Source organism: Leiobunum rupestre, chromosome 5 (assembly GCF_980474605.1).
Source record: "Leiobunum rupestre chromosome 5, qqLeiRupe1.1.hap1, whole genome shotgun sequence".
NCBI lineage: Eukaryota > Metazoa > Arthropoda > Arachnida > Opiliones > Sclerosomatidae > Leiobunum > Leiobunum rupestre.
The window spans coordinates 52074529-52092203 of record NC_143388.1 but is presented as its reverse complement, the minus strand read 5'-3'; the positions used below and the strand labels follow the sequence as shown (position 1 = coordinate 52092203).

General features: G+C 36.8%; 2 protein-coding genes across 7 annotated transcripts in view; one reads left to right on the top strand and one right to left on the bottom strand.

Moving 5' to 3' along the window:
* The window catches only part of LOC149945260 (uncharacterized), a 148699-nt gene that overhangs the window by 7057 nt on the left and 123967 nt on the right, over window positions 1–17675 (top strand). The window lies entirely within an intron of this gene.
* Window positions 7087–8025, bottom strand: LOC149945264 (speckle-type POZ protein-like A). Its single transcript, XM_090176468.1, has one exon. The coding sequence runs from the start codon at window positions 8023–8025 to the stop codon at window positions 7087–7089; it is 939 nt and encodes a 312-aa protein (XP_090032594.1).

The following is a 17675-nucleotide window of genomic DNA, read 5'->3' as shown; positions in this document are numbered from 1 at the left end:
CTGCCCAAATACTAACTCAACTAATCAAAACAGCACTTGATTCTCATGCCCTTATGGTCCTAAAAAAAGAGTTCACACAAATCTCCCTAAGTGGCTTGATGAAAATATAAAAACTATCATCTCCTTGCGTAACATTCACTCAAGAAAACGACTAGGGCCAAATGCTGATTACCATAAGCAGCAATTCCAAATGTATCGTAACCTAGTTGTGAAGGAATGCCGGAGGGCAAAGCAATCTTCACAAATGCAAAAACTTGTCCGAGACCTAGAATCTCATAAATAAAAATCTTCATAACAAACCTATAAAGCAAAAAAATATTATCCTGGAAATAATTGGAAACTTACTCACAAATCCTCAAGATGTCGTTCATTGTTTTAGTGCACACTTCGCTTCCCATTCTGGCCCTCCAAATCATCTAATACCTCATACCCCGCTTGGAACTGGCATCTCAGGAGAGCTGATCCTTGAGAAACAGTTCACCCTCAAAAATGTTACAGTAAAAGAAACAATACATTCCATCAAAAATCTACGCTCTACAAAGGCCGTGGGCCAAGATGGAATCCCGACATGTATACTAAAGCTCCTACTAAATGAAATTGCACTTCTACTACCACACATGATAAACAAATCGATAAACTCCTCCACCTTCCCGGACAACTGAAAGGTTGCTAAGGTCAACCCGATTTTCAAAAAAGGGAACGATAAAGACCCGAACAACTACAGACAAATCTCAGTCCTATCGATTATCTCAAAGGCTATAGAAACCATCGGAAACAAGCAACTAGTTTACTTTCTAGAAGAAAACGAGACTATTTATCTAAAGCAAGCCGGTTTTAGGAAAGGTCATTCTACTGTTCTCCTAACCATAAATTTAATAGAACAAATTATCGGCAAAACGAACAAGGGTTTGGTTACAGGAATACTACTAATTGATTTATCAAAGGCTTTCGACAATGTGAACCACAAAATCCTACTATCGAAATTGGCAGCAATACACTCTTAAAAACGTTGGGTTAAATGATTTTGGTTATTTCATTTTTAACAACTTTTTGAGTCAAAAATAACCCAAATATAGTTGAAAATCTTGAAACGCAAAATTTGGGTTAAACAAAATTAGGTTGTTCTTAAGATAATGTAATAGCAACCCAAAATTGGGTCATACTATCGAATTTAAAGTTCCCACGCGCCAAAGACGATAGGAGCATGGGAAATGTGTCCATCGAACTTGTAGTCTTTGGAAGACTGTAAATTAAAAAAATTGCGCTATTCTTGCGTCGTTTCCATGAATGCTTGAAAGGAGTCTTAATTTTTGAAACAAAAGGTATAGAATATTTTTAATTTTATTTACTATTTATAAATTAAATTTTCCAATATTTAAAATTTATTTTTTATCTTGTGTTGATATTTCAGCGGAAGAACGTAATGAGCTCCCATGTTTAAATTTATTGGAAATTGCCAAGGCCTTACGATATTCTTTTTATTACGATATTAAATTAATAAATTGATGTTTTTGTGGAAACAAAATTGAATGAGTGCTCAATTTATAGGCATCTTTATATCCCCATAGAAAAAAATCTTAACAGGACATGCAGGTACAAAGAATAAAATTGGAAGGCTTATAATTTCAAGACATAATTTTATACAACCAAATTAATTGTTAATTTATAACCCAAAATTGAGTCATATTTTAACCATACTTTGGGAAACTTATAAATTTAACGCAAAATATCGTTATTAAAATAACCCATTTTGGGTTAAATACTGACCCAACAATGGGTAAAATAAACAACCCAATTAATTGTGAAATTATAACCCAAAATTTAGGCATATATTAATCATATTTTGGGCTAATTATGTTCAATCCATATTTGGGTAACTTATAAATTTAACCCAAAATAGCGTAATGAAAATAACCCTTTTTGGGTGAAAACTCAAACAACCCAATATTTTGTTTGGTTAAATACTGACCCAATAATGGGTAAAAAAACAACTCAAGTTGGGTAAAAAAAAACCCAACGTTTTTAAGAGTGTAGGATGCTCTACACCAACACTCACGTGGTTCGAATCATATCTATCAAATCGCGCCCAATATGTTGAACTAGGAAACGCAAAATCTACTGAAAAACCAATACTGAAGGGTGTACCACAAGGTAGTACACCGGCACCTGTCCTATTTACAAAATACGTAAATGATTTCCCAAAAGCCTTAGAAAAAGGAAACCCCCTCTCTTATGCGGCTCAAAGGCTAGAGCATCTTGGGATGCATCAATTAGAAACTAACGACTTCTTTAATATGCCGCCCAAAAATATTTTAAGGTTTGTGTCGGAGATAGGACTTTTCTAAGTCATAGGTCAGGGGTGCACAATGGGCCTAGGGTCGAAGTGCATGGGTGGCATTTATGCCTCAACGCCCCCTCTCAATAATAATAACAATAAACTCCCTCTCAGTTCGCAGACGACACGGCCATGACTACAGCAAATGCTGACCCTAACATAGTATTAACCCACCTTGATAGGCAATTCAAAAACTGCGCGGACTGGTTCTCGAAAATAGACATGCAAAAAAATGCCTCAAAGTCAGAATTCATGCTATTTGGACCACAAGCAAAACTTAAGATTGTCGAACAAACCACAGAATTATCCTCTTCAAAAATTAAGAGAGTGAAAACAGCCAAATATCTTGGATTACAGGTGGACGAAAAACTTACCTGGAAGCCTTATATTGAGGCCCTAGTTAGCAAGATCAAAAACACGGCATGTCCGATCATGATATATCCCCCCTTTCATTCTGAATCTATGGTATAAAACTGCTGTCGCCCCTATATTCGACTATGGAGATTTTCTATATGCAATGGCAAAAAACATTCACTTGACCAACTGCAAGTTCTACAAAATACAACGGGAAAAATCATACTCGCGGTAAACAGAAGAACTTCAACAGATTTAGTGCATATAAATCTATCCTGGCATATTATCGAGACTATGAGAAAAATTCATCTTGCCTGCCTTGTCTTTAAAGCTCGGAAATGGCACCTTCCATCTTATCCGAGGGGGTGATCACTCCGCGTAATCGGTGTACAGAGCCGTACCTTTGACTGTACTAATGGGATTACGCGTAATCTTTGAAGTCCCTACCTTTGGCAGTGGTAATCTAAGTGTAATCCGGTGTACAGACTTTCTAAGAGTGGTTAGCCCCTCGATCTTATCTAAACTCGCTGTTTCAACAACCAATGGACATACACCATTATAAGACAAGAGGTGTAGACACGGCATGTTATATTACATCGTAAGATTCACTTTCTTTCAAAGCAGCGTATATCTTATAAAGGGGCCTTCCTCTGGAACTGCCTCACAAAAGATATTAGAGCTGCAAAAGACTTTAATACTTTCAAAAAAATCCCGAAACTTATTTTTCTTGGACAACTGACAACAGTATTATTACGCTACATTTTACCGTATTGTCTTTATTAAATGTTAATTGTAATTATTTATGATAATTTAATTAGGGAGGACCTTATGTAATATAGCTATGCTCAGACGGATATCCTCAATAAAAATGATTTTATTATTATTAATCATAAAAAGACCATTTCCTTTATCACTAAATATTTTCACGCCTACATTTCTTTCTGACGAATCCGCAAACAAACTGATCATAAGCCGCAGGTGATTTGTAATTTTTAAATAACTTATGTGTGAATGGTGATTTATAATCAGCTAGGCTAATACCAAGGCACCACCTTAGGCCTAAGTCATCGAGCGACTTTTAAAGCCTTTAATTCCGGTGGCCGGGTTACAATGCGTAGGAGGGTGGTGGCAAGCCCTGCATGCCACGCGTTCGAGCCAACAGCTCCCTACACTAACTATTACCGTTAACCAGAAATTAAATACAAATACACATCAGGAAAAACAATAGGTGGCAACAAGTCAAAGGAATTACTACTTTCCCCATTATCTTGACCATTAAAATATTTAAAATCCCATTTGTTTAAGAGAAAAGGATCTGTATTTATTACAAAAAATAAAATTGAACCAATGTATTATAGAGAGCTATTATTACGTTTAGCAAAATAAATATATATTCAACCGTTGTGCTAGTAAACAAAACACATCAGCTCTACGTTACTTCCTTTTCCGTTATCCCGGTTACTAAAGAATCGCCACTGGCATAGTCAAGATACGAAAAAGAAAATTATAAGAACATAGTTTATTCAGACGGCGCTCGGAAATTGTCCAAACGGAATATCTCATCTAGGCGCTAAAATTAATATCTCGTCTTTCTAATAATGGGTTTAAATTAGAATTACTAAATACCACTTTTTTCCACTAATTTTCAAAAGTTCACATTGTTTAGAACTACAGCCGTCCTTTATTAAAGTTAAATTAGCGTATAAAATTTATTTTAAAATAAAGATAACAATAATTACCTAAATTTTCAATATCCACACCGCGAAGACTTCACAGTAAAGCACTCCAATTCTCCAACATGGTGTGCAAATAGGCTTTTTTTTTTTTTTGAGAGTGACACGCAAAGTGATGTCGGCTAAAAGCCTTAGACACCAACACTACAAATAAAGAGGACAAACAGTCAAGACAACAAAAAACTCAAAACCGCTGCAGGGCACGCAAGAACCCCGACAACAGTCGAAAATGCAAATAGGCTTTAGTTCCGGAAATGGGAAATGGAAATATGTATCAGGCTTTTTTTACGAACAGCGTTGCCAGGTCGCAATGTTAAGAGTGGCAATGATTTTCAAGCTCGATTTAGAAACTTTCAGTCTTGTTCAAAATGAATTTTAGGAGTATTAAACGTACTTTTTGTATTTTAGAGAGCCCTGCACGCGTCAGCTGTAGCAGAACATATATTAAATAGTTTTTAGAACAATCCTAAATGGACAAACTAAAATTTAAACTACCAAAATGACCGTACGCTTATAGATTTCTATAATTAAAGGCTTCGGGCTTAGAAAAGATAGCGCCACCTACTTAATTACCGGTCAACTATTTGTTCAAGAAACTACAGCAGACAACTTTTGAATATGAATGTTCATACGCTGAGACGTTTAGCTTTTATATCAAGATAATTTTGAATGAACAGAGTGACAGCTTTCACACATTCGATTTAAAACTCAGTCGGTAGGTGGCGATACTTCTGGCCAAAGTTTAAACTATTCCCTTAGTAAAGCCCAGTTTTAAGTAGGCAGTTCTAGCTTTTAGAACTACATAAATACGGCAGATTTACAATTAAAAAGGCCAAGAGATTTGTTACTAAAATAGCGATAAATTTCGAAAATATAAAAGATGGCAGCTATAGCTGTAATTTTAATTGGGCGTAAAAATTGAAAAACATAACCCTTGATTTAAGTTATAGACCATTATAAACTTGGTATATGGACATAAGTGCCCCATGTCAGGGTTGATTCTTGCAAGCCCAATTTTGAGCTAGAGTTATGCAATGTAAATCTTAGAACAAACTATTCACCGTGAATGGCGTGACCGTGCTAAGGGTTATTCATTTTAAAACACACGTCGTCAAGGCTACCAATAAAACCGGCACACGTTGTTAAGACTACCAGAGGAATAAATAAAGGACTTCACCGGTGAGCTGCGCTCGGTTCAGTTCCTTCTCCAACGCATCGCGATCGCGATTCAGCGGGCAACGCGGCATCAATTTTAAACACCATTCCTCCAGGGGCTTCCCTAGAGGATTACCTCTATTCTTTGTAAATTTTGTAAATATTTGCGAAATAAAGGAAAATAGATTATTATAGTACGTTTGAGAACGTGTATTATGAGGTCACCACTTCCCTCCCCTTTTGGATTGCGTCACTACAAGACGGTACACAAACCAGCGAATTTGAATTCAATATGGTACAATATTGTACAAAAGATTTTATACTTTAATTTTTTGATGTTTTTATTTTATGATAATACCTATTGAAACATAATTTTTTTTAAATAGATATTTCTATAAAATAAAATGAATAAAAATAAAACAAGACACAGCCTTATAAATATGTTCTTCGCACGTGCTATTTGCAAGCGCGCTAGAAAAACCTATATTCCTCGGGTTTGAATTTCTTAGAGTTTACGTTTCTTGCTGTAACTTAAAGCAAAAAATGGTGGCGCGTTAGAGGTTATATTCCTTTAAAGTGAAAAATAATTATATTGCGCTAATATTAAAAGGCCTTTAATGGGTCACGTTGTTTAATAACTGGTGGCTTTACCGGAGAGTTTGGGTCCGGCTCCTGCAACCCATAAAGGCGGTGCGCACTGGGAAATAATAGCCATGATCAAGTGGTTCTATCTCCACCTACGACTTGGGTCCGGTAGGGGCCAGAAACTGAGTCCCAGCATCACTGGAGATTCCAGATGTGTGGCGGTGGGTAATAATAATAATAATCAGCTAGGCGTACGAGGTGCCGTGACCCTTGGTTTCATGCCTTTAGGAGTTCCAACGAGATATTCGGTACCTATTTTAATAGGCGTAAGAGCTCCTTTACTAAGTAGGTTCTGTGTCTGCTGGAATGAAATAGCATCCACCTTTATTCTCACAGCTGTGCGCGAAGTGGGGAGTGGTCGTCCCATTGCTGCCTTTTGAAGGGTTGGGTGGCTGGCGTCTCAAATGTGACTGTCTGCAGAGGGAATCTCTCAATGTCCATGGCTGTTTCGTCACCCGTCCGGTCTAAGGACGCTAGAGCAGGGCACTTATGATAAGACAACCGGTGACATAGGATGATATAATATCACCGGTTCACCGGTATCACCGCGCTCTTAAACCTTCGGGTCAGAGGTCGCCACTTTCGGAGAATTCCGAAGTTGGACGACGCGAGCGAAGATGAGTCATCCCTACCTTCCCCAGCAGCGTTGGCCCATAACAAAGCCTACATTTGCGGATACAAATGCGGGCTTTACAGCACATACTCACTTAGAGAACCAACCAAATCCTGATGCGTACCTATGGAAGGTGTAAGCTAATAATGGTACGCTACTTAACTGATAAACTTTTTTTTTGTTAATTCTGGAAAAAGTCAACCAATCTAAAAAAGGAGTTTACATAAAGAATATAAGAGAAAGATACAAATTTATTCGGTACAGTTGGCTATTAAAGAAGCCGCAACCTTTTTTAAACTTTTGGCTTCGTTTTCGTTGGCGAAAAAGAACAGTTCAGTTGCGTTCTTGGCAGTAACGTCACGGATCAAAGCGTTTTCGCAAAACCATTGCAAATCTCGCAACTGGTAAGATCCTGCTAATTGAAACATTCTTTTGGCAGTTGCCAGGTTTAAGGATTCCGGCGGCTTTCCTAAATAAATCGAGTCGAGAATTATTTTCATTTCTTCCCCATTGATCTCCTTCCTCATATCCAAATCCATCGCCTTTTTATCAACCGAGGTATTGATCAGTATCTTGAAATAGCTACATCTAGCTGATAGGATGCTTTTGTGGCATTTGAAGTCCGCGTCCGACGTATGGAGTACAATGTCGTTCCAGGACTCTTCGGAATAAATAGTTTTAACGATTTCACCCCAGGGAATGTGGAAACGCTCCATCTTTTGCTTGCAAACTGTGGTCATTGCCGATGAAAATAACGCTTGGCCAACGCACTGGAGAACGAGTTGACCGTCGACCATCCATTTTTCGTTGTCCGTTTCAAGGTCATTTCTAGTAAAGAACTTCGTAGAACCATATCCTAGTTTAACGTTATCTTGGTTGCATTCCAAATCAACAGCTTTTACTTTGACCCTATCTTTAGCGATAACGGCTAACTGAAATCGAACGACAGCTATGGCTTCGGTGGGGCTTTCTTTCAGGTGCAAATACAGACTTCCGAATTGGCTGTTGACTTCTTCCGTTCCGTGTAAATACAGATTGAGTTGCCATTTCGCCGGACATTCTCTATTGGCGCACCCAAAAGTGGGGCTCTCGATGAGGTCGCCTGGTTTCGTTGAGAGCAGCGGCGCGTCTTTGATTGTCCATTCTAAAGCGAACCTGTGTCCATCCCATCCAGTCACGGCGTAGTTCATACTTAGTCTTGAGTAATTGTGGATTCAATCTGAAACGATAAATATAATTTAGTCATATAAATCTGGGTAAAAGTAAATCAGAGTTATATAATCCCAAATAAGTTATTTTTTTAAAACCTGGTTTCATTTCAAATACTGGTGTGTATCAAAAGTACCTCTTTCTATGCTTGTCATGATATTTCTTAAGCATAAATAACCGCAGACAACGCATAATTTATATTATCCAATAAGAATTCGAATCGCTGAACCGCGTGATTTTTAAAGAAAAGTAGTACAGTCAGAAGGTCAACCCAGTCCCGGTGCTATTAATTATTATAGCTAAAATTGGGAGGTTGTAACTGTTTGGTGTGAGTTTAATTACGTTTTAGTTAATTTTTATACGAATTTGAAAATTTAAAATGCCGTGAAAGAAAACGGCAGCCCAGTTAGCAGTTGTATTAAAACCACAATTGTGTAACCGTACAACTGAAAATTGAGTTCAGTCAAGCCTTGGCCCAATATTGCATTACGAGATAAAATGTTATTCTTAAATACAAATTGAACTAATAATTATTAACATAATAAATAAAACTGAATTTTTTTAAATAACAATTCATTTTAGAAAGCGAATTTTAAAGATATCGCTAATTTTGCCTGCGATAGTCGGCTTCAACTCTTGCGGGAAAATAGTATTCATCCGCCTATGAGGGGTGAGACATAGCAATAACGCGTTTCTTGGTCGACGGCGAGAGCGAGACTTTTTGTACGAAGTCATATCCACTTTTGGTGTGTACGTATAAAAACTAATTTACACTTGTGTTCTGTTTAACTGTATACCTACCAGAATGGCTATTCTGTAAAAATCAAAATTGACAAAAAAAATCGATCCGTGAAAAATGGCAATTCGCATGTGGAGAAGGGCCAGATAACGAAATATCAAACTATCGAATGTGTAAGTTTATTTTTAAGTAGTGGCCGTAGGTGGTTTTTTCGCTTGTCCGAGCACAAAAAGGGTAAACTTTTTACCCTAAAACGTTTTATTCGCCTGTTCTCGGGGTAAGATTTACCCTGTCCCGAATTTTGTTTGCTTGTTCCAGAGCTCTAAGGATACACTTTTTACTCCTCCTCGAAAGGAGGTGTATAGAGAGTAATCTAGCTTTGTCTTCTGCTTAAATTTCATTTCACGAAAACATTACGGGTTTAGAAGCTCTTCACATGAGGCAAGCTTTTTATAAATAACCTTTAACCACTCCCTTCTTACTCCAACTCATTTTTTTCGTCAAGACAGAATTGAAGTAAAATGCAGTGGCGTAGCTGATGGTCCGCAGGGCCCGCGGTGCGGGGGGCGCTAACCATAAAAAAATTAAAAAGGGGGGCCTCATAGAAATTTTTGCGGGGGGCCTCTTAGTTCTCAGCTACGCCACTGGTAAAATGACGTCATATGGCTACACATTTAACCTGCTCAAAAAACCCAGAACAGGCGAAAAAAACCAAAGTAAATGATTAAGCGGACGTAAAATACCGGTTTAATTTTGGTGCCCAAGACTTTAATTGGTATAATCAACCGTATGTCGAAACATTTCATTAAAATCACTTACTTCGGCATAACCGAGGGGCAAACCACTTCCTGTAATCGGTGAGCAAAATTACTAAAATTATTGTGTAATAACTTTTTAATCAATTTTTGGTAAGTGTATTCATTACGTAGTCGCTGCAATCTCTTTATACTAGCTCTATTACCATCAAGTACTCGCTGCAATCGCTTTATACTAGCTCTATTACCATCAAGTACTCGCTGTAATCGCCCTGAAATCGCTTAGTACTAGCTCTGTAGTCGCTAAGTAAATAATGTAATTGCTTTAACCGTTGTAATCACCATGTAATCGCTTTAACCGTTGTAATCACTATGTAATCGCTTTAACCGTTGTAATCACCATGTAATCGCTTTAACCGTTGTTATAACCATGTAATTGCTTTAACCGTTATAATCACTATGTAATCGCTTTAACCGTTGTAATCACTATGTAATCGCTTTAACCGTTGTAATCACCATGTAATCGCTTTAACCGTTGTAATCACTATGTAATCGCTTTAACCGTTGTAATCACTATGTAATCGCTTTAACCGTTGTAATCACCATGTAATCGCTGAAACCATTGTAATCGCTATGTAATCACATTATATTCGTTGTAATACTTTCGTATTAGACGTTATCAGATTATCAAATTAATTTTGACGTGAATAATTTAACTCTTCCCAGTGAAAATTTAAAGAGAAGCCGTTTTTGGGTGAAGCTTTTAAACTTCGGCCGCCTGAGTTTGACGGAGTATAAAGCTGTGTGGCTAATAACGTGAATATCCGTCCGCCGTGCTTATTTACTCAAGCGCCCATGCCATAGAAATCTCATAGGTACCTAGAATGCTGCCGCATAACTGAGAAATAGCCAAACAGCCGTGGCAGACGATTGACTAATATCAACAAAGAGCGACTACCGCCGGTAACGCGTGACATCTAGCTTAAGTTCTTAATAATAATAAATTACTTTATACATTACGTCACTATAGAGCCAGCAATTGATTGGCGATATTTATTTAATTTTTAATTTTACTGTCGATGTTTTTATATATGGCGGTGATAAAATTGTTCCGACGAGGCGATAAGATAAAAAACGATTTATTTAATAATTTTAACTTTTATGATTGTGGCTCCTCCCTTTGATAGACCTCCGGTGGTGTGGTTTAAAATTTTAAATCTAACCGGTACACCGGGCTATAAATTCTGACACATGTCTAATTCCGACGTGCAAAAAAAATTCATACTGCGCGAATGTTTCCTTGCACACTGCACAGGTAATATAGTGGTATAACCCTCGGGTTGGAAACGGCGGGTGATTTGAAATGTTTGTTTATAACTTAATTTCTAGGGTTATCAAAGCAGCAGGCTATTTAAGTGACGCAGAACGATTTAAAAATTGTTTAATTTAATTACAAAATATATTCCCAATGCTGGTATTGCTGAAAGTAAAAATATCCTTATAATCGTTGTGATTTGGTTGCGTTGGAGAGAAGACTCAGTAAACCCAACTGGAATGGATTCCGTGAATGTCTTTCGAATTTGATTGTCATGAAATTTATGGCTGTCTCTGGAAAGCAGATGGGTATTCAGAAACTTCCTTCTTTGTAAAACATAGTGTGGTTATAAGCAACGCAGCCCCAAATTGTCTCATAAACGGGACTGTATCACAGATTATACCAAAGATAGTGATTGTTACATATGAAATTTGTGGTTAGATTTGTGTTTACTGTTTAGTCTATCAAAATATTTGGAACTTTAAATTTAATTTTGGCAAATTTTGCAAATTGTTGGATTTGATATTAAGGCAGGAAGTTCTCTGAATGAATAAAGTTAAAGTTAAATAGTGAGAACCAGAGTGATATGACTATTATATAGAGGGATTATTATTGCGCGCAAGCTAGACAAAAGCCTAAGGTTTTATACAGTGTATTTAAAATAAAATGTTTTCTTCTACTTATCAGCCTCATCATACGCAGTTTTTATGAGCGCCGGCTCGCCACTTTTGGCCAGTCAGATTGACTTAGGCTTAATGTTTTCGAAGCGCACCGACGAATGAAACCGTTGAAGCAGAGGTGATATATTATTCTAAACGGCTCCAAAGGTTTCTAATTTATACATATTTAAAAAAAAATCATAAACTTGGTAATTTACCGTTATGATTGCGTTATTTTTTTAAAACGATTAAGATCTCAAAATCGAAAAAACCCTATTTAAATTTCCCGAGCTTGGCTATCGAAAGCATCGTCTCCAGCTTTCATATTTATCCGCCGAGTGATGACGCGTCGGTCGTAGCGTAGTCATTTTATCGTCTCTCATTGGCTGAACGACCCCTGGCGAACAGGCGACAGGCACCACCATACACGGCCGCATTCTAAGTACCTATGAGATTTCTATGGCCCATACATGCATTAAAATTGCAAGGTAAACTCGCATCGAGACACGTCGCATAATTATCCACATATAGTCGTTTGTCTTTAAAATTGAGCTTTGGATTTGTTTTTTCATCTTTTAAAGATATAGATAGGTAGTATTAGATCGACCATATTAGATACTATCAGTAAAGACCTTCCTTCTTTACATTATATGCTTACAGATATCCGCAACTTGTATTTCAGAAATTTTTTAAAAGTTAGGGAAAGTAGGAATACGAAGTAGACGCCGAAGCTATGACGTGGGAATTATTATTATATATATAAATTCAAATGTGCATCGAAGCTTGCCAGCCCCTTTAATCATTATAAATCTAATTTATTCTATATTCAAGTTTGTTCAGTAAAACAAAACGAAAGATATAACTGGGCAATCATCGACGAAACAGCGCACAGCCAAGGAAATTTCGGATTTTGACTTATTTCTACTCCTAAATCGAACGTATTTCCTGGCATCTAGCAGTAATGCAATTTGAAAAGCGTGGTCATGACCTGTAAATTATTTTTTAAGTAGAGGGTATTGTGGTCATATTGACCAATACTTTTTGAAAGTTTATTTCCAACACCGGTTGGCAAACCTTTATTACACGCCAGTAAGAAAAAGCAGACACGGGGGAAACGCCCGAAAATTCGCCACCTGCCGGTCGCAAAAAAATATTGTTATCACAAGAGCTTTGCGCCACCTATTGGTTACTGAAATTTATATCAAGTGCGAAGCTCAAGTTAAGCATAACTAGACGTAAAACGTTTGATGGTTACTTTTACGCGATATTTGTTTTTTTTTTCAAAATGGTTAAAAGTTGTGAATTTGTTAATTGCCAAAATTCTAAATTAACCACCACAAATCAGAGCACCAATGTTTCTTTCCATAGGTTGTAACAGTTTGTAATTATTTATATTAAATGTACGCCTATAATAGTTTTAAACTAAAGGTTTCCTTTCTCTAAACCTGAAACGCTTTCAAAGTGGATAAAAGCTGTGAATCGCTATGATTAGCACACAACCAACAATGACTTGATTTGTAGTGATAATTTTTTGACAAACACAAACATTTACAAGACACCATTCCAACTGAGAATTTAGTTCATGAAATTGAAATAAGTGACACATTCTTTGATCACAAATCTGTTCGTGTAGGTTAAAGCGGGAATATTTTATACTATGGTGCAGAAAGCCCTTTGTTTTAGGACATTTACTAGTATTTTACTAGGGAAGGAAAGATATTCTGCTCCATAAGAATAACATGGTTTTTCGAGTAAAATACAGTTAAAACATAATTTGTTGATTCCGAAGTGCGCATAGAACATCAAAGAATAAGTTTAATTAATTTAATTTCTACAGCAAAGTTAGACTCCACAAACTTGCTACAGATAAAAATTTGCAATTAAAGAAAAAAGCTATTAGGCATGAATTTTCAAAATTAATATTATTTAAAGGCCCATAACTTACTTTTTTTTGCTAACTTATAGTTAAAAATCCACCAGTACTGTGTAACCTAATTTTCATAGTTCTGTTATATTTTATATCTTAATATTATTAACCAACAATTTTAAATGAATTATTTGAAACCAAAGATATTAGCAAGAATGTATTTATTTATACCTAGGTTTGATCTAGTTGCAATTCATAATTCATCGGGCTCGACCCTGCGCCGATACATATTAGGCAAAAGCTAACCCTGCAACTAAAATATGCAACGGGAGATGTCGCAACTGCGGCGAAAGTAAGGCACTGATTTTCGGTAGAAGTTGACATTCTTATCTTAAAAGGCTTATGTTAAGGCGGGTATGGGCGCTTTAACCATAGTAAACATAGAATACAAAGAGAAACGTTAGGGCCTTCGAAAATGAATGTAAAATAAACATTTATAATAGTCACGGTCGTTATAGTGGGTAAAATCAACCCCAATCATTTATCAAAATAAGTTAATTTCTATCTTATAGTCAATTATACTCAAAATTTAACTTACCATTTATTTGAAAGATCAATATCACAAGGCACAATGCCGAAGAGAAATACGCTGAGGAAACTAAAACTCAATAACGAGCCCCAGCGTTGCCAGATCGAAAATCTAGGCCAAATTTTCCTGGAAAATTTTCGCACATTTCTTTTTCGCATTAAATTTGAATTCATATATATATACTTGCGTTGAATTTAGATGATTGTTTTGAAAGCACTACAGGAGTTTTATTTCAGGGAAATAAACAAAATGCTTATTATAATTATTAACTGAACTTAATATGTCTAAATATGTATAAAAAAATGCGGTAATAGCCAGGAGTAATAAACTCACACTCAGGACTACGCAGCACGTTCGGAAGAAAATTAATATCATTCATTTTTAAGTAGAAGTTATGTAAATTGATAATAAAATTTAAATCGTTCATAGGTTTTTCCAAAAATCTTAAAATTATCGTACATTATCGTACGTTGAGGCAGAATTATCGAAATAATGGTACGATATCGTATGCCATGAAAATTATAGTACGCCCTAAACATTTCGATGAAATTATCGCTCTGAGCGATAATTATCGTACGTCTGGCAACGCTTTAACGGACGGAGCTGCGAGCTGTTATATAACAGTTCACTTTCGAGTTACAGAAGGACTCCCGAAGAAAGAATGAAAATTATACACTAAACTATAAGAATTAAATAGCTTCTAGGAAGGTAAAAAAAACACGACAAATTCAAATAATTTCGTAAATAAATTAATCTGCAATTAATTGGTAAAATTTAATAGGTTGTATCCATTAATGATTAATATATCGACGATAGGTAAAAGTTACTTAAAAAAATGTCATATTAAAATATTAATTTCCCAAATTCCGCCTGGTAAAACGTTTTCATATTGTATACCTTAATCTAATATGCGTAATTAATAGAAAAATAATAAGCGTGGATGGGGCTTACATTTAAAAATACAAACGCATTTTAATACCTACCAGTGTTTGCTTTATTTCTGTATTACCAAACAACGCATTAAAAAAATCCTACTGAAGAAACTCATTCGCGGCCGGAAACTATCACTACGCCCCCTTTGGTTTGCTATTGGAAGCTAAATAGATAGCGGCTAAAGCAGACGCTATTAGTTTTTCCTCATCTATATTCGTAAATGGACTTTATAAATAATGATACTTGCATTTTAATATTTTTTGCATTATTTGTTTATATTTTGATAAGTTTATTTATGGAAAAACCGTTCTTATGGATTTTAATTTGTCTGTAGCAGACGCTAGATCATAGGCGCTACCTCGGAGAAGCTAGCGCCGTTTCGTCACCTATAGACTCATTTCAGTCGCGAATTACTCTTTTTATACATATACAAATAATATCCATTATTAATTACAAAAATTAACTAATTAAAAAGGACGCATAATCAAAGCAATAATTAATATTCGGGCGTATTGCCATCTTTCAACCGTGCAGGCCTTCATTAGGTCGAAACTAAACTAAAATTTATAGAAAATATAAACAATTTAAAAAAATTATTAATTTAATAGGAAAATTAATGAAAAACACTATATTTCAGAAGATAGAGGCATTTTAATATGGACCGGACACATGAAACTTTGTCGATCCGTTTTCTCTTACTAAGTACAATATTTATCTTACCAGATTGTCTGTTTCACAATCATGCTAATGTTATTCGATTGAGACAGAAATCCATACCTCTACTTGGAATGCTTATCGCGGCAAATTTTCGTCTCGATGTGGCTGACGGTTTTTTTGACGTCACTATGTTTAATTAACAAACAACAACGTGAGAGAGGGGATTTTTTTATCTCGTTGGCGGGGCCAAAGCCATCAGAGTGTTCTTACCATACGCGATACGACCTTATAAGCATTCTAAGTAGCAGTATGGATCCCTGCTTGAGACGTGTACCCTGTCAGAATTCCCTTATATTTTTGCAAGTTGGTTTCGGATGAAAAAAATGGTGACGGCCGAAATACGTCATTTAGTGAATAAAATCACGAAAACATGGTTTATTAAGTAGTAAATAACTTTAAGCAGTTTAATTTCTATATTTTACAACGGCAGGTAGTAGCGACCCTAGCAAGTTTTTCAGGTGGTTCGACGGTGCAATTGCACCTTTCGAGCGGCCCTAGGCAGTGGCGGATTACCGAACAGGCGAATAAGGCGCGTGTCTGGGGCTTTTGATGAAGTTCATCCTCGAGATCAGGGTGGGCCTGGGGCCCTACAAAATCAAGTTCCACCACTGGCCCTAGGGCCGGCGCTGATGTCAGGCGGAGTAAGGCCCTTAATGGGTCAGAGTGTGCAATAACTGGAGGCATTAAAGAGGAGTTGGGGTCCGACTCTTGGAACCCACAAGGGCGGTGGCGCAATGGGAGATGTTAGCTCTTGTCAAATGGTCCTATCTCCACCTCCGACTTCGGTCAGGTGGGGGCTGGAAACTGAGTTTCGGTTCAGGCTAACGGAGAGGGTCCGTGAAAACTGGCCACCGCGGCGGATTGGGTAGCCTGCTGTGGGGTGGTGGGCCTCCACATGAGGCCGGCTTTTTGGAGTCCCACCGTGATCTCCGGTACCAGCTGTGCCGGGTTACTTGGACTGCTGTGTGCTCGCCGTTCCCCTTTAGGAGCTCCCTCCAAATGGTTTGACTCTTTACCTAAGTATGTAGGGTGTAGGCAGCATCCACTCTGAATCCCACTGCTGTGTGCGAAGTGGGAAATGGTCCACCCATTGCTGCACCTTCTGCGTGTTGGCGGGTACACATAAACTACTTAGTTGAAGGATTATGAAATACATAATCCAGAAATGTAGTAGTCTTGGTTCGTTTAACTTTCATAAGGGTCAGAAAATTCAAAATCGGCGTTTCCTGTAATACTCGAAATATGTAATTTAGCTCTAGAGACCAAACTAGTGTTTTATTATCTGATTTTACATTCCTATTCAATAATTTATAATTTTAAAAGATATAATTTCCGTTTAACTTTTGCATTATCACAAAATCGCTAGTGGGTGGCGCTATTTAAAAAATTTTGGCGTCTACGATAAATGATGCGGGAAATTAAGGGACTGTTCACAAATTACATAACTTAAAAACCGACTTTACCGACATCCTTCCCCTCCGTAACGAAGAGTAACATTTTGTAAGACCACCCTCTCCTAAATTATATAACAAATACGCAACCTCCTAAAGTACAATAGCACCATAAATCTTTATATTATTAAATTTCTTTCAAAATTAAGACAATATTGTTCGAGTTATTGTTTTAAATCTAGAATACTAATCATGCTGTTGTAAAAGATAATATCAACGGTTAAAATTTCTTAAAATAGATTTAGGCTTATGTTTCGGTTGAAAATTAGATTTATGACGTATTAGCTCCCCTGCCCCTTTAATATTAATAGCGTTTTCCATTTGATTGCTCAAGATTCGCTCTGAATCTGTCTCTGACGTCATAGATCTCGCCCCAATCGACTAGAGTAAAACCGCAAATGGAACATTCCATGAACATATTCCCGCGCTTTGTTGTTTTTCGTCTGCTAGTAATTTAAATTTTCGCATCTTGGTCTGCCATTTTGCCAAAAAATCTAAAAGGAACACGCTAAAATTTGCTCCGATCTCAATCTCGAGCACCCGGGATCACGAAATGGAACATACGAAACTTGATCGGAGCAGATCCGAGCACGCTAATGGAACATA

Bases quoted from the DNA above. Each gene is read 5' to 3' on its own strand.
- LOC149945264 (XM_090176468.1), bottom strand. From the start codon at position 8,025: ATGAACTACGCCGTGACTGGATGGGATGGACACAGGTTCGCTTTAGAA.